The sequence below is a fragment of the Rhinolophus hipposideros genome, assembly GCF_964194185.1.
Source record: "Rhinolophus hipposideros genome assembly, chromosome: 20".
Classification (NCBI taxonomy): Eukaryota; Metazoa; Chordata; class Mammalia; order Chiroptera; family Rhinolophidae; genus Rhinolophus; species Rhinolophus hipposideros.
This window is the reverse complement of record NC_138066.1, coordinates 41,375,716-41,399,909: the sequence shown is the minus strand read 5'-3', so window position 1 is coordinate 41,399,909 and position 24,194 is coordinate 41,375,716. Positions and strand designations below refer to the sequence as shown.

Here is a 24,194-nt window from a genome sequence, read left to right as displayed (position 1 = left end):
TTTTGTAATTTCTCCCCTGGATTGGTTAGAAAAGGCTAACTGACATAATAGATAACACCAAATTTTCAATGGCTTAGTACAATAGAAGTATATTTGGCAGGGAGGCGAGATACTGTGAAATAGTCATTCAAGGGTACAAGCTGACAGAAGCTTCCCTATTTTCACTGTATATCCTCAAGGTCTCTGTGGGCCTTGACATCCAGCCTCCCGGCAGGACGCTTAAGCCAGTGGTGGGCTGCTCAAAGACCTGAGGAAATCTGTATTTTAGCATACTTGTAGGTCATGTTTCCCAGTTAGGAAACTGATTTAATGGGATTTTTTTTGGTAATATTTGTTTTGGGGTCATTTAGCTATTTAACGCTTGATTCTGGTTCTAGAATTTTGACATCTCATGCAGTAGATACTTGCCAAGTTAGGTCTGTTTGAAGACTGGTACATGCATACTGAATGATACTTTAGTTCAGATGTTTTTCATTTGCAAGCAACAGAAATGAAATTCAAATTGGCCATAATTTTAAAAAAGGGAATGCGTTAGCTTGCAGAATTAAAAGTCCGGGGGGGGGGGGGGCGGGGGGGCATGTTGTAAGCACAGCTGGATGCAGGGGCTCAAGTGTGGTTACCTGGTTTAAAAGTTTTAGTTCTCACTTAATGGCTTAGGCTTTTTTATATACTAGGAGAATTTTTTTTGATATTACTGCTTAATTGAATGTTACATTAAGGTCAAGGTTGCTGGACCAAAAATTTGACCTCTTAGAGTCATTGAAATAGCTAAGGTTCAACTGATATAATTATGTTATTTTCTTATATTTTTGCATGGGATGACACCATGTTAACAATTGGCTGTGGTAGAGCTTTTACATACTTGCAGATATATGCACAGACAAGTATAGTAACGCTTTTCCCTGCTCTGCTTGTCTGCAGGCAGTGAAGTGAAATCTGCAAGAGTCCTGCTCGCTCAAGGCCTGCATACAGGAAAGAAGCAGGGGAAAAGCGTTACAGTCAGCTTTTGTTCTACAGCAATTTAAAACATAACAGGTATGTTAGATTTTTGGTCTGTCAGCCTTGACAAATGCCCCTTGAAAATGAACTGAGTACTCTCTGAGGTAGTAGGTTATATCATGGAAATGTGTTTAAAATGTGACTGTGATAAAAGTTTTTGTAAGATTTTTGTTCTTGGAAAGAAATAACCATAAATTCCCATAGTGTTATTTGGCACCAGCTACTAAAGTAGTTTTTTTACTAACAAAAATTGTTACTCAGCCTGACAGTAGCATATGTGATAAAGGATAAATTGAAAATTCTTTTTAGATTTTACTTTTAAGATTTTTTAAAAATTTAAGTTCAGTCCTGTGGATTGATTGAACTCAAAACATATTTTGCATTATCTAGCTGTACTCTGAAACATTTGTGACTTTAGACTACAAAAACCAAAGAAAACTTTTACACTAACTACTTGTAATAGCCAAGTTACTCATGCAGTTATTTTGTTTTTTAGATATATTGGAAAGTCTGATTCAGTTACGATCAGTGTATGGAATCACAAGAAGATCCATAAAAAACAAGGTGCTGGATTTCTTGGTTGTGTTCGTCTTCTTTCCAATGCCATCAACCGCCTCAAAGACACTGGTTGTGAGTAGATACTAGTTCTTTTTAAAATTTACATACATATGTATACATACATATGTGTTTTGGGGGGAGGCAGGAGTGCAAAAACTTAACTTCCTGTGTGTGTTTGAAACATTGGTAAAAATTCCTGGTCTAAATTTATTTTGTGGACTTTTAAAAAACAGTGAAACATTTTAATTATGTGAAACCTAGAACTGAATGAGAGATGATGCCTACTTTCCAGTGAACATATAAGGGTTAATAAATGATTGATATCCAGAAGAATAAAAAGAAAGGTGTCAAAATACATATGCCTTTTCTCTTAGCACCCTTCTCTGGTTTTGGTGGACTTGTGAAATAAAGTGAGTTTTATTTAGGTGATTGGAGTGTTTAAGGTGGTAGTTAAAGGGGACTTATTAGTGAATAAGAATGAGACATAAAACTGAAAAAATTGCTTGTGTAACCACTGAGGTGCCTCATGAAGTATCCAGAAGTGGTGGTCTAGGAAATTGACCACTTATCCTGCTTCAATAATAGCTCCATGTACTAACACCTACAGTGAGCCAAACACTATCCTCAGTACTTCATATACATTTTCTTTTTCTTTCCCTTGGTAATTTTTGTGTTCAAAACAATGTAATAGTTAGACATTACCACCCTTCACAAAGTGATAACCCCCTCCACTCCCAATCTACTACCCCTCTGACTTCGTATATAGCTGTTACAATTCCATTGACTCTATTCCCTGTGCTGTACTCCACCTCCCATTTATATTTAATTATAGTTGACATTCAATATTATTTAACCTCAGCTTCCAGTTATAGAAAGGTAAACATTATTTTGAATGTAAAACAGCTGTATTAATTACTCATCGATAGCTTAGTTTTTCACCAACTTGGGCATTTAGAAGATAAGATCAAGCCATTAGAAATGATTTCCATATTGGATTAATAAGTTGATGTAACATATGTGTAATTTCATATAACCGGGTGACAAAGCATCTTTTTGGGGGTTTTTCCATTGGGATATACTAGAAATATCTTTTTCAACAGAATTTTTTTATTGTTTCTACAGAATTATTTTTTACATAATATAAAAAGTATTGCTAGCCATTGTTATGGGATTTTTAGCCCAGATGCCTATACTAAGCAAAAATTCACATAGAATATAGCTAAGGTAATTAAAAAATAAAAACAGAGTAAATCTAGCTTTGAATGTTAGCTATATTAAGAGATGATCCCTGTTAATGTAGTATGACACCACAGCCCAGATACATAATACTGACCTGTTGAAAAAGGGAAGCAAACAAAGAAACAAAAACTCATAGACACAGATAACAGTTTAGTGGTTACCAGAGGGTAAGAGGGCAGGGTGGTGGAAAAGGGTAAACGGGATCAAATATGTGATGATGGAAGAACTGACTCTGGGTGGTGAGTACACAATGTGATATATAGATGACCTACTGAGTCAGGGAAATTTAAAAGGACCTGAGAATTTCTTATGTTTCTGGGTTGACAGGGTGACCTACAGGAGATAGAAGACATTGGGATTGGAAAAGATTTAGCATACAAGTAGAAAAACGAATTGTTTTATTACCCAGACTAGCAGACAGACTGAAAACTTATAGGTCACATGTATGACCTTATCTCTGGTTCAGTTTAGTCAACATTTATTGAACCTTCAATGTGCCAGTTACTGTTCAAAACCCTGGTGATATAAAGGTGAAAAAGGCATGGAATTCTGACCTCTGAGATGCACGTACAAAGGCCTCCTGGTTAAGGGAGCAGGACACACTGGAAGGATGGAACAGAAGAAGAATTGCTCTGCTCAAATCCACTGTCTGGCTGACTTAGTAGCATCCTTTTTATTTGCAAAGGAAAAAATGTCTGTATTTTTGGCTGGGTAACCATGTGGTATAGTTTTGGGGCATGGATTTTTCTTTCTGTTGCTTATGAGTGTTTTATTGCATTAATTTGACCTTTTTGATGTGCATAATATTTATCAAACATTTATTGAGCATCTGATGTACTGTTCTACCAGGTTGGAGTGGACAATACAAAAACTAAGATACAGTCTCCTCCTTTTATCAGTTCATGATTTATTTAAGTAGACAGATGGCATATAGCTGTAAAAAAAAAATCAGTTTTAAGTGCCATATAGTAGTACCTCGGTTTTCGAACGTCTCCGTTGACGAACATTTCAGTTTACGAATGCCATAAACCCAGAAGTAAATGCTTTGGTTTTCGAACACACCTCGGAAGTCAAACATGTCACGCATCTTCCACTGAGTGCAAGTTCCTGAGGCCTAGCTGTCAGCTGTTTTCTAAGGTTTCAGAACTCAAATGGTTTTCCAGAATGGATTATGTTCGAAAACCGAGATACCACTATAATCAAAATAACACCATCATGCTAAAGGTGACATTGTTCCTCTCTGTAACCGGTCAGGCCAGTATCATGTCTGTTTTATAGATGAGGCATGAGAGAATAAGTGAGTTGCCCCTAAATGAGTTAGTAGAACAACTGACCCAAACTCTTACAGTTTATACTTGGCGTCTTTTTATTATAACACTTAACTCTATGTGTTGTGGAGGGTCATTTGAAATGCTTAGAGAAAAAGTAACAATGACAACTAACATTTATCAAACACATATGTGCCAGGTACTTTGCTAAGAGCTTTACATGATTACCTGATTTAATCCTTAGAAAATATGAAGTAGGTAGTGGAGAAAGTCAAGACTCGGATAAATTGCTTAAGAAGAGCAACTATTAAATGGCAAGCCATGACTCAAACTGAAGTGGTCTGAAATCTTTGGAAAGAAAGTAACTGCATGTTGGCGATTATATATACGGTTTCTGAATTTATCAAAACTTTTGTTGAGACTTTTACACTAATTATATATATGCAGTTAGAGAATTTAAAACATTTGTTTCATCATTAAAACATGATTAATTCTTTAAATGATAGGAGATGGTGGAAATTTACTATTACTCAGTGGATGTTAGAATGTCTTGTACCAGCTTACTTTTTAATTGTCTTTTTCTTTTTTTTTAATTTGTAATAGATCAGAGGTTGGATCTATGCAAACTTGGGCCAAATGACAATGATACAGTTAGAGGACAAATAGTAGGTAAGTGTGAGCTTAAAATTGCCTCAATTTTGGCTTCATTCAAGCTGACCTATACTCTAAATATATTTGAAATCAAAGTACAACTGTCATTTCATTGTATTGGCATGAATTAAATGAGTCATGTAAAGTGTTTCGAATAGTGGATTCAGGATCCATGCTAACTTAATTAAAAACAACAAACTTAAAAAAAAAAAGTCTCCTAGTATTGTGAAGAACTGTTGATCCTTTAGGAAAGAATTCTTTTAAAGTATACAAATAGAGTAGAGCACTGAGACAGAAGAAAGATGCAATTGGAATCTTACTGTTATACTTCATTACAGAGCAGAACTTAGAATAAGATATTGCATGATGAACCTACGAAAGAGGTTTTATTATAGCTACCGTAGGTACTTGAAGGGCTTCCTTTTACAAGGCAATGAATAGGGTTCATAGTTCGGGAACTGCCAGAGTAGCAGCATAACAAAGCCCTACTGCGGTTGTCATAGGGAAGTAGCTACACTACAGCAATATTGATAATGCCTGTCATTCTTAGATTGAGAAGAGAGCAAAAACTCAAAAATAAATCCTGGCATACAGACTTTAACTGTAATTGTTCCTACTTTATTTGATTTGATATGTAATGTTTGCCAACTAATGTCTAGTAACAAAATAATTTTACTAGGTGTGAATTTGCATTTATAAAAATAGCAGACTTTTCTTTTGTCAGTGGTTAGACATATACCTACTGGGGTATATGTACGATGTAAAAAAAAAGAATGTTTCACTTTAAAATGTGTGATCAAGATACACATTGTGATCAGGATAGCGTAGTAGGACACTGAGATGGGCTCCTTTAAGGATACATTTCTGTCGTAGTGCTAATGTTGTATGGTAGTCCATGTGGGCAAATAATTTAACCTGTGCCATTTTGGATATTTAGGTTATTTCTGATGTTTTAATATTACGAACCGTGCTCTAATAAACATAGTATTTCTATGATTCATTTTGCGTATTGCTAGAATTAGGCTATTTAAAAACACAAGCCTATCTAAAAATTGCTTAGATGTTTTATAATACAGCATTCTGGAGATGTACGTTGAAGCTCATGAAATCCTTTAGCTTCGATTCTTAATATTATTCTAAACAAAGCTAATGAGAAAATACATTGTTTCTGCTGTGATTGTATTTAGGTAAGCATTTCACTTAGCCTTTCTGTATAAAAACTGATTAATATAGTTTTCTAGTATAATTTTGACTAACACTTTGTTTCATTCACTGAGGAGGTTTGTTACAGTGTTGTCTCCTGTAAATGGAATTCATATAAAGGAACAATGTGTTGAACTTTCTGATTTTTCAAAATTTTTATAGAGCTGGGAGATTTCAGTATTATGAGACTCTTTCTAGAATGAAGGGTTTTAAGATGTCATCTTTATGTAATACTCTTTAAGAAGCTGAGCTACAGTCCGGTTTTCCTCTAACCCTTTCTGTCTTTTGGGAGAGTTGCCAAAAATGGAATTAAAGAATAATAGAGCAGCAAGGACTTCAGGCACATCATTTACCCTAACGTTCTCATTATTCAGATTGGGATTAGCTCAACCTCAAGAAAGTTAAGTGTTTTGTTCAAGGTAATAGTGCTAAGCTAGTTGATATAGCCTTGTTGAGTGTTCACATCTCTTGCTGACAAGTTTATAATGATAGTTTTATACTACACTGCATGGTAATGTATTGTTTTAACTCATGGAATCTAAATGTTGCCCTATTGTCAGAATCTAGTGGGGTTTTTTTGTTGTTGTCGTTTAAGATAGGTCAAGAATTAAACCGAAATTAATGTGAACTTTTCAAATTCCTCTGTACATGAATATACTGTTCATGTATTATGCCTCTTCTTAAGTGCAGTAGTGGCCTTGCATTGCCCATTACTATGGGAAAAAAGTAATTAGGCTCTCTTCCAGGAAAATGATAAAGTGTAGGAAACCTTAAAATTCTGATATTTCTCCTAAAGGAAAAAAATTTCATGGGAAAAGAAATGACAGAATTTAGTAGAAACTAAAGAGTTCATTCTAAAATATTAAAATAATCTAAGCCAGATGTCTTTTAAAGGTATGTGTTTTAAATTGTAATAATTCTTTCTAGTTCTGTGACTCTTAGTAATGTTTCTGTTGTTTCATAGTAAGTCTTCAGTCCAGAGACCGAATAGGCACAGGAGGACAAGTTGTGGACTGCAGTCGTTTGTTTGATAATGATTTACCAGATGGGTAAGCTAAACTCAATAGAGAATTATGTAGATAATAGTCTTAAAATAATGAGAAATCAGTTGGTGTTTATTGTATACTTAACTTTAAAAATTTTCTGATCAGGTCCTCAATCTAGATTTTCTTTGTACTTGGAAAATCAGTAAGGGATCTTGCTTGTCACAGCAAATTTATAAAGTAAGCCATGAATTAGATGTTGAATTTGGTTTATAAGAGTTTTGACTAGGATACAAATCAATTTTCTTGGCAAATATAGCTCCTGTAAATATTACATATTTAAAGGGAAAACTTTTTTGTTTGATTAAATTATTCAAAACTGGGCATATAAATGCTAAATCTGAGACATTGCTCTATTTAGAGGGATAGCACAGATAATTTGTGTAATAGTGTAATAGTAATTATAATAACATAGTAACATTTATTGAGCATGCAGTATCAGATGCCATTATAAGCACTTTATATGATACATTTATATCATTTAATTCTCATAGCATATGATTCTGGAATTAGACCATTTGGGTTCCAGTCCTTACTCTTCTGCTTATTAGCTTATGAATTTAATCAATTTATTTAATTTATGTAAGCTTTGGTTTATATTTGTTTATAAAAGGATGATGATGATAATAGTACAAACGCATATGCCATAAATTGTGAGGATTAAATGAAATCGTTCACGTAAAGCACTTAGCACAATGTCTTGCATATAGTAAGTGCTTAATAAATAATTGCTATTATTATTACTACTGCTACGACTATTATTACCCTCATTCGTTTCACAGATTAGAAAAACAGACTCAAAAAATTGCTGAAGATCACATGGTAAATGGCAGAGTTGCAACGTAAAAAACTGGAATTCCAAAGTTCATGCTTTTTTATCACTATTCTGTCTTTGGTACTAGTTCTGGCACTTTTCTGATTTTATTTTTAACTTTCAAAGTATTTTTAATTAACTTCAATGAGATATAGTTTACATTTAATAAATTTATCCATTTGAAGTGTATAGTTGGTTGAGTTTTTATTGAAATTATTTTTGACATTATTTTAAATTTTACATCCAGCTTGTGATATTGGCTCATTTTGTTTAAACTATTAAAAATCACTGTAATGTAAGTCTGTTGATAGATCATTTTAGCATTGTTGATATTTTGGTTAACTTTTATGCATGTGAGTTAGATTATCGTACTTTTGAAGGGGAAGTTTAAGATGAAGTAACTAATTAATATTGAGAGATTACACTGTAAGGCTTAATCTAAACTTGCTCTACATTATTATACTATAATTGTAATCACGGGGGAAACCCTCTTAGTATCTCTTTATTTTCTATTTTTTAAGGCCTCTAAACCTCTGCCAATGTTTTAGTGGAAATATTAACATTACTACATTTCTATAGTCATTTGCCTATTTTTTGTTATATGAATTAATAAGATGTTGAGGGAGAAGTGACATGCTTGTTTTTTAAAAAATTAGTTTGAGTAGGCTAAATATTTTTAAAAGATTTTTGATATACTTTTCTAGTTTAATTTTTAAAAATTGTGTGATTTTTAGTATGGCCTTTTCTTCCCACTAAATTCTAGAAATTAGTGTAATTTGAATTGGGCATTGTTGACGTTGTTGAAAAATTATCAGTTTGGCTGCTGGAAAATATTAGTCACACCTCAGTGTAAATAACCTAGAAGCTTCAGAATTCCAGAAGATATATTGCACAGTTTTAAAATAAGTTGAAAAAATTTCTATATTCTTTGTATTGATCTTACAGTTTGTCATTCTTGATTCATACTAGCAGATGTCTTCCTGGCTTGTTTATTATACTAAAAACATTGTGTCTAGCTTCCTATTAATACCATGTCTCTCAATGTTTTTATTTAAGCTGGGAAGAAAGGAGAACTGCCTCTGGAAGAATCCAATATCTAAACCACATAACAAGAACTACTCAGTGGGAACGCCCAACACGGTAAGAACATACAAATATCTGTCCATGGTCTGTGCTGTTCACCCTCCTAAAGTCGTTCCTTTCTGTTGAACTATCAGCTTTACCGGATTTCCTGCCTTGGTTTATACTGTTGTAGGTCAGTAGATCTTATAGCAAGTGCCGTTCTTATTTCTAAAAAGTAATTTTTGATAAAGATTATTTAGCAGGTTATCCTGTTATTGTAGTTACAGGGCCTGCAGTGGTACTCAATAAATATTTATTTATTAAATGAGGTAAGTGAATAAATTGAGAAGTCACCTTATTTCTGGAACTCTTAAAATTTTTTTTTTTTTTGAGTCCACGAATGGCTGTAACAAAATAGATATTCAAGATCTCTGTTCGTTCAGTCATGTAGGGGCATGATTACATTATATTACATCTGATAAGGTCTGTAATCAAGATAAGAACGCAGATGCTCTGAGACCATATGGAGAGGCACCTGACTTAGATGTGGGGGGAAGGGGATGGTGGACCTTGCACAGAAAAACTCTGAAGGAGAGGAAGGAATCTCTGAACTAAATCCTGAAAAGTGTTAGGATTTAGCCAGGTAAGGGGAAGGTGAGGAAAAGTGTTCAGGGTAGTGGTCATAGCTGTCATTCAGTTCACCAGATGGTTCTATGCCGGGCACTGCACTCGGCATTTGGGTTGTAACGTTGAACAAGGTGGAAGGACCTTCATGGAGTTTAATGTATAAAGACATGGGGGATGCAAGACAATTTTTGGAAATGCCAAGGAAGTGCTTTATGAGTAACAAAATGAATAGGATAAGTGGCTGAATTTTTTGTTTTAAAGTAAGAACAAAGTTTACTGCGACCTCTACTCAGTGTTTGTTTTGCCTCCCACCCCCTTTTTGTTTTCCTGAGCAGGATTGAAACCAGACATAGAACATCAAATGCTTCTCATTAGCTATACATTCTTTTATTTACTAGAGATTAATTGCTTCACCCATTGAAACACAAAATTTTTTCTGTTGTGATTCTCAGGTAAAAGCTTAGCTCATGTTGCCATTTTTAAAAATGCTTATTTGAAAGTTGCATTTCTAGTATTAAACTGCCAAGGATTTTATTGAAGTCAAAGAACCCATTTTTACCGTATCTAAGTGTAAATGAAGGTGACCTTGTATTAGTGTTTTAGTGAAATCCATTTCCTTCTAATTCATTTAACTGATAAAGTTGACTTTAATTTTCACATGTATATTGATTGTGTTGTAAATGTTAGTGTAAAAATTAACTCTTGATTAATCCTCTTATTTTGGATGACCTACCATGGACTGGAAGCTCTATCTTTTTTCCTTTTCTCATTCAATAAATATTTGTTGAGTGACTCATGTATATATACCAAGCACTATACTAGGTGGGACATACATCGTGGGGAGCAAACGAGGCACTCTCTTCTCTGCCTAAATACCGTAGCGCAGGAAGGCAAAGACAGGGATGCTAAGGAGAAAAACATCAGAAACAATTGCAATGCTGAGGAAATGAGGTGAGGTACGATTACATGTCTGGGTGACTTTAGATTCAAAGGCTAGGAAGGCCCTCTGGGAGGCTGCGATTTGAATGACAAGAAAGGAACGTGGCTTACGGAAAACAGGAGTCAAAAGCATTCTAGGCGGAAGGAATAGCTGTCCAGCATTAAAGGAAGAGTGACTTTGGCAAGTTCAAGGAACAAGGAGAATGTCAGTATGGCAGAAGCAGAGTGGGAGAATGGTGGGAAGTCACATCTGACAGGTAGGCTGGGGCTAAGTCAAGTAGCGCTTTGTAAGCTACTACTCACATCTACAGTTATATGTGGATTTCATATAAAATGTGATTAAAATCACTATTAAATGATTTAAAGACATAATTGACAATTCTGCTTATTGCTTGAGTTTCTTTGTGCTCAGAGGCTTCAGGCTTTTATTCAGAGTTCTTGAAATCATTATATTTGTATTAATCATTGCATTTTCTTAGAAATGATTGTTACTACAGTACATACTTTGTTTAGAGAACGCTACTTTTTTTTTTTAATTAATTTATTTATTAGTTTCAGGTGTACAAAACAAGGTAATACTTAGACGTTCATCATTTATATCCCTCATACTGTGAGCCCCCCTCCCCCCATCCACTATCCCTCCGACCTCACACTGAACCATCACATTATATATATAAAATTATAGTTGGCATTCATTAATAGAGAACGCTACTTTTGATATCTGAGTTGAGTAACTTTTTTCCCTATTCCTTTTTAATAGACCGGCATCTGAGTATTCTAGTCCTGGCAGACCTCTTAGCTGCCTTGTTGATGAGAACACTCCAATTAGCGGAACAAATGGTGCAACATGTGGACAGTCTTCAGATCCCAGACTGGCAGAGAGGAGAGTCAGGTCACAGCGACATAGAAATTACATGAGCAGGACGCATTTACATACTCCTCCAGACCTACCAGAAGGCTATGGTATGACAACTAGCAGAGGAAAAATAAAAGTGTGCTTTACTGATTTCAGCTGGCTAAGAAAGCCGGAAAATCAACTTTTAAAGAAGTTATTAAACTGGATTTAGGAATTCTGCATGAAAATAAAAGCAAATGTAAAACACCCCAACTTTGAAAAGTCTTTGAAGTGGTAGAAGACTACCTACCAACCGTTTGACCTTGGGCTAGTCATTTAACCTCAACCTTTTTGCTCTTTTATAACGAAATAAGATGAATGATACCTCTCCTTATCACAAAAGTGTTGTGAGGAGCATATGAGACTTCTTTGTAAATAGGCACTGTATAAAGGTAAGATGGTATTGTTATTGATAATGGTAATCTGAAGGCAGACCTGAAATGCCATTGTCTAAACATACAATTCAGAAAGAATTTCAAAAGCATATTTATGATGGTATTTATACATTATATTTGTATTGTCTATAATTTTGGGTTATCTCTTAGTGATTGGGTGATTGTAAATGATTTAGTCACTTCTGTTTGTATAAAATTATTGCAATCTTATATAATTTCCTAAATTGTAGAATTTCAAATAGAAGATGACATGAATCTTCTAGTTGAATAATGAACTTTCTAAATTAATCACAATTTGTGAACACTCTTGTAGATAATATAAACGTAAGTAGTACTGGTGTAAACTCAGCTATCCTCTCCTTTCTTGCTAAAAGCTAACCAAGTTACTTGCATCCTTCCCCTCTCAATAGCTATTCTGAGCTGATGGTGACACCTAATGACCAATGTTGGGAATCACCTGATCTAACTTGTGCTTTATTTTTGCCCTAGAATATTTTTTAAACTGTTCTGCAAATGCATGATTTTAACTTTATTTTTAAATATATTTTAACTTTTTTTAAAATCCCCCCCCAAGAATCCCCCCCCACTCCGGTTCAAGCCGTTGTTCCTCAGCCTAGTTGTGTAGGACACAGCTCCCTGGCCCAGGCTGGTGTTATGAGCCTTGTGCTCTGCCCGGCTGAGGCAGTCAGTCGCTAGTTGTCGGACGGCCTCTTACAGCAGCTCTCGCCGGCTGCTGGCCACTCATGCTGGCCATAGGCCGCTCCTGGCAGCACATGATAGCCCACAGCAGCACATAGTAGCCCAAGGCAGCACACAGCAGTTCACATCAACCTCCGGCTGCTCACGGCAGCCCAGCTCCAGGGAGAGCTATTGTTTACAATCTTAGCTGTAGAGGGCGCAGCTCACTGGCCCATGTGGGAATCAAACCGGCGACTCAGTGTTAGGAGCCCGGCACTCCAACCACCTGAGCCACCAGGGTGGCCTGTAACTATGTAATTAAAAAAAAACACCAATTTGTCATTAACTGTTCTATGCTACACAGGTGAACTTATAGCACAGTGATTAGAGCATCGACTTGGGAACAGACCTGGGTTCATATCCTGACGTTGCCACATATTAGTTGTGTGCACTGGGCACGTTGTTCACTTTTATGAACCTCAATTTTATCTTCTATAAAACGGGGAAAATAATAGCACCAACCGTGCAGGTTTTATTGCAAAATATAAACGATAATTTCATGTTAGTGCCTATTATACAGTGCCTATTCACACTTAGTAAATTTTAGCTGTTATTAATGTTCAGACCTCAGAATCAAGTTATCTCCTGCCATTTTTCTTTGAGATTACAAGGCAAGCTGTTTGGAGTGGGGGTGGTTATACTTTCATAATATTTGTGTGATATAAATCAAAAAAATATTTTTTAAACTTTTATTTATTTTAAGTGTGTTTTTCCAGGACCCATCAGCTCCAAGTCAAGTAGTTGTTTCAATCTATTTGTGGAGGGCACAGCTCACAGTGGCCCATGTGGGGATCGAACTGGAAACCCTGTTGTTAAGAGCACCGCACTCTAACAAACTGAGCTAACTGGCCACCCCTAAAAATTTTTTTAATCCAACCAAAACATAGGAGTTAAAGTGGTACCAAGGCTGAAATTTTTGTAGCTGTTATGTCCAACCAATTTTAAATATTTTTGTTTGTAATTTTTAAAAGTTTAAAGTTTAAATTGTTTGCTTTTTGTAGGTTTATAAACAAATTAAGTTTATACTAATAAATACTAGCAATAGCTTTATCATTTTATATGTTGGAATTTTTCATTAAATTTGGTTTAAAGAAAAGTGGTTGTGTTGCTTAAAAATATAAGACCAAAAACCACCGGTGAAGGATCCCTTCTCTTTGCCCTGGCTTCCTCACGCTTTTCCCAAGGGCTTTGAGTTAATGTCACCTTTGACTTTTTTCTCCCCAGTATGCACACTTGCTCTTTAGTCCTCTGCTTTCTAACTTGGTTATTTTTCCACCTTTGCCTATTTTTGACCATAGAGTGTCTCCCTGTATTCCATCTTTTTTGCTTCTGTTTAACTCCAAATGTAGTCTTGAGAATACCTCTCTCAAGAAAAGAAAAAAACGTAAGTTTTTGGTATAAGATTAGGCATACTAAAAAAGCATTACCAACCTGAAAACCCTTTGAAAGTTTCTGCAAATCCCCTCAGGACCTCTCCAAAGTTGGTTAGCCTCTTCCTCTGAGCCTTCCTTTGTTCCCCTCAGGCGCCATATTTAAGACAAATAAAAGATCATTACTTCATGTTTGTTTTGTTTAGTTATTGGTACTGTCACTGTCTTCTATTTTGCATTGCAACATGGTTAGTATTTTAAGCCACATTTTAAGTATAGTTGCCTTTTAGATAGCTGGCTTGTGACCCTCTGCACTATTTACAAGATTGTTTTCAGGAGAGAATGTATTCTGAGTTCAGAACAAATTATTTGTAAAGCAAAACTTCTGTAATAATGTAGATTGGTAATTTAGATAACTTAATATGATATTGTAGTGTCTCTAGTTGTCTGATTTGGACATTCTGAATATGTTTTTATTGTTAGTGTTTCTTAATTTTACAGAACAGAGGACAACGCAACAAGGTCAGGTGTATTTCTTACATACTCAGACTGGTGTGAGCACATGGCATGATCCAAGAGTGCCTAGGTAAGAAAATCTTCTGAATAGTCTTCATACAATTGAATATCCATTTTACCTAGAATCTCTTTGATTATCTAATCATTAACTTCTTAAAATAGTTTATGTAAAAGTTTGGCTCTTTCTAATAGTCATTTCACTTTGACATTTAGTAGAATTTAGGATTTCTCTGCAATCCTTACCCCAGTGCTCTATTCCCCCATCCCCAACCAGTCCTCAGTCCCTCTCCCATCTCACCCTTAAAAAAAAATCTGGGCAAAAACACGAGTCTTTTAGGAGTTTGAGAATTGACCTGGGGAAAAAAATGTTCATACCCTTTTTTAAAGGCTAGTAAATTGATATTTTTATTTCTGCTTATGCTTTTAAAAAAAAAGGTTTATTTTTAATCTCATGTAAGTGTATTCAATATTCTTTTATATGTTCCTTAATAAAGTTTCGTTTTAATGTAGAAAAGAAATAACCTAATTAAATTAAATTTCTGTCAAATGCTAAAACTTGCACATTAGAACTGCAGGTACTGCTGAATGCATTTACCTGAGATCTTTTTCTGCCTAAAGCTTATACTCAGACCTCCACTTGTCAAGAATCATGTATTTGAATCAAAACCAGATGTGGCTAGCTGGTCTTGGATGGCTTTGATACTCTCTTATTTATAAATAAAGCTATTACAATGAAAATGTTTTACTTTGTCATAGAGCTTAATTAGAATCTTTTGAGGGTGGCAACCAAAGAAAAGTGCTATCATTAGTTATTGTATGAAGATTGCCATTTCTGTGTCTTGGTAATGTAAGCTGTTAGTTTAAAAGAAGTAGTGGAGAGGAAATTTTTGTTTTATTAATAAGCTCACTGAAAAAAAATCCAAGGGCCTAACTTGTAGAAACAAGATTTTTATGTAAATTATGAAACAAAGTGTTTTGGATTCTGTTTATTCAATTGAAGGTCAATGATGAGCTTTTTAATAAAATAATTTAAAGTCATTTGAAGGAAATGCATAGAAGAAACTAATTTTTTAAAACTAAGTGATTTATAATATTGAAGACGTGGAATCTGAGTTATCTGTTGAAAGACTAGTATATAAGCTGGCATCAGAAGTTGAAATTGAGAGAGATTTTGGCACCACTGCTGGTAATATGTTCTTATTCCCAAGGAAACATGTCAGTTACTCATTAATGAATTAGTGATGTTTATAAAGGTTTAAGAATATTTCATGTTGTGTATTGAATAAGGACTATGAAATTATGCTCTGGATTATTTTTCTTCTCTTTAGTTTCTGTGCCCTAATTATTATCTTAAAAATCATACCTTCATATATCATTATGTCTTTTGTTTTTTGGAGGATATCCTTTAGTAAATATACCTTTTGTGTGGAGGATCTTTTATCAAAGCAGACTATAAATGTTTAGATTCTATTAAAATATCACAATTTAATCAAAGACATTTATTTATAAAATAGTGTAACTCAGACACTTGAATTTTATTTAAAGATATCCAGTAAACTTAGATTTATCTGAGAAGTCCTATTTCATCAAGTTGTACAGATCTGGTTAAAACAATGATTAATTAATGCTTTGTTATTCATTTACATTGCATACTGACAATGTAGTCTTGAAATACAGATCTGTATTACTTTTTATGGCTGTATAACATTCCATTTTTCTTCAGTCATTTCCTAATTGGAAATAAAGATTGTTTCCAGAGTTCTGCTCTTTCAATCAATTCTTTAGAACTCTCTCACACGTGACTATAGATTTGTAAAATTCCAAATAAAGTGATATAAAATCAAATTCTGCATTATACCCAAAGAATTATTCTTTGATTTCTGTATTTGCTTTTCATTTCTAGAAGTTCTATTTTTAAAAATCCATCTGTTTATTCTTAATCTCTCATTGATAGTTTGCCTTTGTAATTGTTCCCTTTTATTTTTTTTCAATGTTGCATATCATAGCTGTTCTCTCTGTTTGATCTCCGATAGTACTTGGGGATCTAATTCTGTGGTTTATTGTTTCCACTGACTCTCAGCCTTCATGACTTCTTTCTGAGGTGTTTGGTGATCTTTGTGAATTTGTTTGATCTTAATTGGGTTGAGTTCTGTGGACCAAAATGGGAATTTAGGAAGTTTTCCTGAATCACTTCATCCTCTCTTTGAGTTCTCTGTGTAGGGAGGAAGTTTCAGATTTCCTTTTCCAAACTTGTTGCTGGCCTGAGGCTGTTTCCCAACTAACAACTACTCACCCGCAACCCTAACCCTCTGCCTGCCCGCCTGCCACTCAGGTACCCTATCCAGCTCAATTCACTTTTTTTTTTTTTAATTTGAGAAGTGTCCTTGCAACTTCCCCTCTTGTCTCTTATGAGACTAACAGTATCTCAAATAGTGTACTCTTTCCAAGCTTTAGTTGTTCTGTAGCAGAAGAGTCTCTTGGAAAATCTATAAGCAGAACTCAAAATTAATGTTTCAACAAATCTATGGGTGCTTATAGGTTAGCACCCATACATCATTGTGTTTTATTATGACCAAGAATAGATTATTTCAGGAAAAATCTTTTTCTAGTTTGACTTTTAAAACATGATTTTGATGAGATTTATCATTATAATTATCTGTTAACAGTATAAACTTATATTAGACATGCTACTTTTATGTCACTCTTTAAGGTCCTATAAGTCTTTGTCTCTATATAATAGTATTTTAAGAACTTATGATCAATGGTCTTCAGTCCATTAAAAGTCTTTTTGCTTTTTTTATTGTAGCAGTAAGTCTTTAGGAGTAGTCTTCCTTAGGTGTCTTAAACAGATTCTTCATTCACTAGTTTTACAGGTTTCAGAATTCAAAATGGAGACATTATCTTTTAAAATATATACTGTGGTTATTTTTAGGATCATAAAATTCAGTAACATTTCCAGTTTTGCTTTGTTGGAGAGCTTAAAATTAATCACAGAATTAACATTTATTTACACAAATTTTATGATGTAGTTAAGAAATAATTGAAGAGAAATTTTAGAAAACATTTCATTCCTTATATCACTGGCATTTGTAAAACAATATTTTGTCAGATAAGTATTGAAGTATAGTTTATATTGGCAAATGTTGTGATTGCTTTCATATTAATTTAAAATCTGTCTTACATTAAAGCCCAGAAACAAACTTTCTAAAAATGTAGGCTATGTGATAAGTTTCTGAGCCATTTATGGATTGGGTTTTGAATATGCAAGTTTGTTAAACCACTGGGAATTAAAGATTCCAGCTGAACATCTCAAGTTTCTGAAACAATACATTTTCTCAGACTTCATGGAATTGTTCTGTGTCATTTGCACTTGCTTGGCCTAGCAGGCCCAGCAATGAGGTATTTTGTATTTTATATTTGTTTTTGCAGGGATCTTAGCAACATCAATTGTGAAGAGCTTGGTCCATTGCCTCCTGGATGGGAGATTCGTAATACGGCAACAGGCAGAGTTTATTTCGTTGACCATAACAACAGAACAACACAATTTACAGATCCTCGGCTCTCTGCTAACTTGCATTTAGTTTTAAAGTAAGTTTTTGAAATGATACGTGTTAAAATGCGAGTCTGAACAAGAGAAGACGGGTGATGCTTTTTGTAATGAATGTGGTAGAATGTCTGGCTCTCTTCAATTATAAACTACTTTTGTTGAACAAAATTTTATGTAAGAGTTTGACAAGTTTTACTCTGATAGATGAGTATTTTAATCCCACTGTGCTTAAGTAGGAACCTGTCCCGAAATGTTAGGAAAGGGTATGTATCAAAGGTTCTCCCCGGCACACCTTGGAGACAGGCTGCTTTATGGGGTAGATGGGTTTTTCCCCCTCGGGTGCGTCAGAGATAGCTCCAGGATAGCTGAGTCCGTCCCAGAGCATTTTTTGCTATGTCAGTTTTGTCCTTGGGCTTTAAGCTGTTTACAGGACTTAGTCTTTCATACAAGTCTTTGTGAATGAGCTTGATGTATGTTGGATTAAAAAAAAAAGCCAGCTTTATTGAAATGTAATTGACATACAGTTAGCGGTGCATATTTAAAGTGTACAGTTTAAGTTTTGATCTATTATATATATACCCCTGAAACCATGACCACAGTGAAGATAGTGAATATATCCATGACCCCCAAAAGTTTTCTCGTGCCTCTTTGTAATTCTTCCTCCTCTCCCTTCTCGTGGGGCTTCCACCTGTACTAGTTTCCTGGGGCTGTTGTAACAAATAGCACACACTGGGTGGTTTAAAACAACAAATTCCTTCTCTCACAGTTCTGGAGTCCAGAAGTTCAGAATCAAGTTGTTAGCCAGGGTTGGTTCCTTCCAGAGGCTCTGAAGGGGAATCTGTTCCTTGCCTCTCACCTGGCTTTTGGTGGTCACTGGAAACCTTGCTGTTGCTTGGCTTACAGACACATCATCCCAACCTTTGGGATCAACCTTTGGGTCACATGGGCTTCTATGAACTGTTTCTACCTACAAAACTTTTGACACCAAATGTATGGGCTTTCTCCTCGATCCTACCAATTCTCCAAGTCTCCAGACACCAACTGGGTGTACAGTGATTGAATTCAGTTCTGACAGTACCTGCAGTTAGTGTCAGATCCCACAGGTTAAGTCCCACAAGACTGTCCCCACTTCAGATGCCAATTGCAAGTCCCAGTTCTTACTGACTGGCTATAAATTGGGGATTTCCCATGACCCCCTCCTTGGGTTTCATAATTTGCTAGAATGGCTCACAGAACCAGGGAAATACTTTATTTACTATTACGAGTTCATTATAAAAGATATAACTGAGGGACTGCCCAACAGAAGAGATGCACAAGGCCAGGAACGGCGATAGAAGGGCACAGAGCTTCCATGCCCTTTCCGGCTGCTTCACTCTCAGTGTGTTCACCAACCTGGCAGCTCTCTGAACACCATCGTTTAGGGGTTCTTACGGAGATGTCATCACTTAGGCATGCTCGATTATTAACTCAACCTCCAGTTCCTCTTCCCTCCCCAGAGATTGGGGAAAGGGGGCAGAAAGTCCAGGCTTCTAATCAATCCTTGCTCTTTCTGGCGACCAGCCCTGATCCTGAAGCTATCTAGGAGCTCACCAAGAGTCACTTCATTGAAAACAAAAATGCTCTTATGCCCAGGAAATTCTAAGGGATTTAGGAGCTCTGTCTGGACCTGAGGACGAAGACCAAACATTAGAACAAAAGACACTCCTACTATCACCTCTGTCACCTGGAAAATTTCAAAGATTTGAGGAGTTCTATTTCAGGAACCAGGAACAAAGACCAAAGTGTATTTCTTACTATGCCCCTCCTTCTCTTTCCAGTCTGGATCCAAATTTCCCTCTTCTTTATAACCTCATTTAACTTGATTACATCTGCAAAGACCCTATTGCCAAATAAGGTCACATTCACAGGTACCAAGCGTTAGGACTTCAGTATATCTGAGCAGACACAATTCAAACCACAGTACACCCCGTCTTGAGCCAACCACTGATCTGCTCTGTCACTGCACATTTGTTTGCATTTTCTAGAGTTTTAGATAAATGGATTCATACAATATGCACTCTTCGTTTGGTTTCTTTTACCCAGCATAATTATTTGAGATTCATCTCTGTTGCATGTATAGTTCATTTCTTTTTATTCCTGGGTGTTATTCTGTTGGATGGGTATACCATAATTTATTCATCCATCTACCTGTTGATGGACATTTGGATTGTTTCTAGTTTTTGACTATGACAAATACAGGTCTTATGAACATTTATGTGTAAATCGTTGTATGGACATGTGGTCTCACTTCTCCTGGATAAATAATACCTAGAAGTAGAATGGCTGCATTATAGGCTAGATTAGTGTTTAACTTTCTAAACAACTGCCAGATGGTTTTCTGAAGTGATTGTTCCCATTTGACGTTCCCATCAGCATGCGTGTGAGTTGTAATTGCTTCTCACCCTTGCTAACACTTGGTATGATTAGTCGCATTAATTTTAAACATTCTCATAGGTGTATAGTGGTTCCTCATTATAGTCTAAATTTGCATTTCTTTCATGACTGACTGATGATGTGGAGCATCTTGTATGTGCTTTTTGCCATCTGTATGTCTTTGGTGAAGGTTTTTGCCCCCTTTTAAAAACAACTGATTTTTTTTTATTTAAATTTTTGAATTTTGAGAGTACTTCAGATACTTGCGATACAAGTGTCCTATATGAGGTATATGCTTTGGAAAGATTTTTCTTCTAGTCTGTGACTTGTCTTTTCAGTTTCTTAAGTGAAGAACTTTTTCTCAAAGGAAAGAAGTTTTCTTTGAAATTCTGATGAAGTTCTTTTATAGATTATGCTTTTGGTGTCATAGCTAAGAAACCTTTGCCTAACTCAGGTCATAAAAATTCCCTTTTGTGTTTCAGAAGTTTTGTGGCTTTAGGTTTTATATTGTGGTCCCTGATCCATTTTGAGTTAAATTTTTCTGTCTAGTGTAAGGTATACCCAAGTTCTTTTTTTTTCTTTTTCTTTTTTTTGCATAGGATGAATGCAGTTGTTTAGGGAGTAGTTTTTAATGTAATGTCTGTTTTGATTTCGTTTATGTGTATAAAAACACCTTTATCATGTTTGTAAGGGTAGTAAATAGTGATTTGCAATTTTCATCTAAGATACATTTTCTCTGGATAGTTCCATGTTTTTGGTATAAAATTAGGCCTGATAACCTAAGAACCACCAATGTATGTAAAATAAGCTTGGGTGATTTGTCTGAGAACTGAGAGTTATTCTTGTTTATTTTATCATTGCCCTTTACTTGTAGGTTAGGAGACTGCGCTCTTATCAGTCGTGTGCAAAATTAAACTCCAGTTGAATCACTCAGTGTCTGCGTAGACATCTCCATAGTGAATTATTGGACTTTTTAGTTCCTGAAAATTTATTGGAATTAACTAGTTCATTATTATCGTAAGGTTCTTTAAAAAAATTCTTAAATGCAGCTTATGTTTTTGCTAGGAGAACAAAAATATTTATAGGCAACTTGGTTTTAAAAAATTGTATTTCTACTATACTTGGGAGATTATTTTCATGTATTTGTGGTAATCCATATATGTGCAGTTAGAAATCACTTTAGCACAACAGTGTGAATGTACTTAATGCCACTGACTGTATCCTTCAAAAATGCTGAAAATGGTAAATTTTATGTATATTTTCCCACAATAAAATGTAGTCACTCTATAAAGCGTTTAAACTTGTTTGTACAGTGCTCGTTTCTCTGTGCCAGTAACTTACACGTGACCTCCCGCATTCTTGTGGTCTAGACTGTAGCGTGTATAGAAGCAGGGGTCCCTGCCAAGCTGCCAGTTCAAACTGTCTCTTCCAGGGAGACAGACTCTAGATAACAGGCACAGGCCTTGGCATCTGCCTGGATTTTGAAGGGGGTGATGGTAAACTATGCACAAGAAAATGGAAACGGCATTTAAGAAATTTGTTTTTAGCAGCTGTATAAAGCTTTCTGGATAAAACTATTTTTTTCCAATTCTATAAATTCATAGGGATTCTGAGAAGTAAACTTTGGACCTAGTTTATCATTGTCAAAAATGACAAGTCAAAAATATAGTAATGCCCGGAAATGATATTTCTAGACTTGTTTTATAGTATGATGCTATTTGAAATGTATAATTGCAGTCTTTTTAGTGCAAGTGCTTTAATAACATTTTTGTTTACTTCTAGTCGGCAGAACCAATTGAAAGACCAACAGCAGCAGCAAGTAGTGTCGTTATGCCCTGATGACACAGAGTGTCTGACAGTCCCCCGATACAAGCGAGACCTGGTTCAGAAACTAAAAATTTTGCGTCAAGAACTTTCCCAGCAACAGCCTCAGGCTGGCCATTGCCGCATTGAGGTTTCCAGGGAAGAGATTTTTGAGGTAAACTTATAAGTCTTATTTTAAAATAGAGAAAGATTGCATTTCAGTATTCTACTCTGTTTTGCAAGAATGCTTTTTCGGACTGTTACCTCTTTAGAATGGGAGAGTTTTCATTATTTCTTTTTTAATAGTGGGGAATAAAGGCAAGTACTGTTGGAGAGATTTAACATGTAAGATAAACACTTAAATGGGATGAAGAGTGTGAGATATTCCAGTTGGTTTAGCTTGGTCTCTGCATTGCACATACTTATTTGTTAATGAGTTTTAAAAGACCCCAAGTATTGTCCATCTTTTACCTTCTAATTCTCCCAAGAGGTAAGGGACTCTTAAATCAAAAGATCATTGTATTTAATTACTGTTGAACTACTGCCGTAATTTATTGAAAAATCTTCCTTTTCAGTATATTCTTTTATCTTTGGATTTTACAGCCCTAATATCAACTTCAAAGTTCTTACATAATTAGTGGCAGAATTCCAAGGCAAGGGTTTCCCACTCATTAGAGGATTCCTGGGCGAGAGATGTTTGGGGACTTGATAATCCTTTTCCCAAAGGATGAACTTGTTTCTCTCAGAACAGTTCTGACCTTGTTTGTAGTCAGTCATTTGTATTTTAAAATATTACAACATTTTGATTTGGGAAAGACTACGCTAATGATTACTTATGTTCTTTTTCTTACGTTTATTTTCTACTGGTGCTTATGACCTAGAATTAGGTAAACCAACTTTAAAAAAAAATTGGTACTTCTATCAGATTCTGTTTTTAATGCGACTGGAATTATTGCTGTGGTTCATAGAACTTAAATACGGAGTTTTGCACTTAGTAGGCTTTTAATGTAACGTTTATCAAATGAATTGGTTGCAGTAGTATTAAGCTACATTCATTTTGTTTTTATAAGTTCCAAGAGGTTTCAAATACTTGGAATTGACCCATTAATTTGATTGTTGAACACATTTCACCTTATTTAAATAAATGTATGTTTTGTAGGTGGAATGGCAAGGAGAGTTTAAATAACAGGTTAAAAGCACCTAGTAATTCTAGCATACTAACTTTTTTTTCAGGAATCATATCGACAGGTCATGAAAATGAGACCAAAAGATCTCTGGAAGCGACTAATGATAAAATTTCGTGGAGAAGAAGGTCTTGACTACGGAGGGGTTGCCAGGTAAAGACTTGCTTGTCAGGAAATGACATATGGATCCTTACATTTACAAATTTAACATACTTCTTGTGGTATAATCTTCTCATTGGAATTTATTTTCCAGTATAATATTCCCTAATGTTTGCAATAAGAGGATATCCTAATTAGATACATTCATAATGAGTTAGGATAGTGCTGCTATCAGAAGAGTACTTGAGAACTCTCTAGTGGATGACACAGCCCAATGAGACTTCCTCTGTAGACTAGCTGTAACCCCACATGGACTGTTGGTAGGACCTGCAGGCCTAATGTTGTCTTCATCTCTCTCCTTTAGTACATGTTATTCTCTCTGCTTCACATTATCAGGAACAATTTGGAGATTTTACTAACATACAGTCTAAACTGAATACTGTTTCCCTTTGCTTCCATTGTTCTGCTTTTTAACCTTATTAAAGAAGTGTGTGTGTGTGTTTCCCTTTGCTTCCATTGTTCTGCTTTTTAACCTTATTAAAGAAGTGTGTGTGTGTGTGTGTGTGTGTGCGCACGCGCGTGTCTGTGTATGTATGTATGTGTATTATAAATGGTCCTTATGTTACATTCATAAAGTATTTTATATTTTTCCAGGTGTGAAAATTCACTTAATGTAAATGTAGCAGAAACATTGTAGCTCTGTATTGAAACATTCTAAGGACCATCATGATAATTCCCCTTCCCCTAATCTAAATTCAGCCTTAATTGTGTAAATTGTTTCCACCAAGTCCCATAATTGTTACTTTGCATTACTTGTTTTCACCTGTAGGCT

At 35.2% G+C, this 24,194-nt stretch overlaps 1 protein-coding gene across 4 annotated transcripts in view; it reads left to right on the top strand.

Annotated features, from left to right (window-relative positions):
* Nucleotides 1-24,194, top strand: part of SMURF2 (SMAD specific E3 ubiquitin protein ligase 2) — a 95,012-nt gene that overhangs the window by 57,018 nt on the left and 13,800 nt on the right. For 2 of the 4 annotated variants that reach the window (XR_013991838.1, XM_081027173.1), the window contains exons 4-12: nucleotides 1,496-1,629; nucleotides 4,668-4,733; nucleotides 6,883-6,967; nucleotides 8,832-8,915; nucleotides 11,164-11,366; nucleotides 14,303-14,387; nucleotides 17,747-17,905; nucleotides 22,059-22,254; nucleotides 23,313-23,416. Coding sequence is in view for 3 of the 4 variants with exons in the window: in XM_081027173.1 (XP_080883299.1) it covers nucleotides 1,496-1,629; nucleotides 4,668-4,733; nucleotides 6,883-6,967; nucleotides 8,832-8,915; nucleotides 11,164-11,366; nucleotides 14,303-14,387; nucleotides 17,747-17,905; nucleotides 22,059-22,254; nucleotides 23,313-23,416 (1,116 nt within the window). In the remaining variant the exon portion in view is untranslated. Of the gene's footprint in view, nucleotides 1-921; nucleotides 1,036-1,495; nucleotides 1,630-4,667; nucleotides 4,734-6,882; nucleotides 6,968-8,831; nucleotides 8,916-11,163; nucleotides 11,367-14,302; nucleotides 14,388-17,746; nucleotides 17,906-22,058; nucleotides 22,255-23,312; nucleotides 23,417-24,194 lie in introns of all 4 variants that reach the window. The other 2 variants (XM_081027175.1, XM_081027174.1) reach the window with 2 other exon arrangements.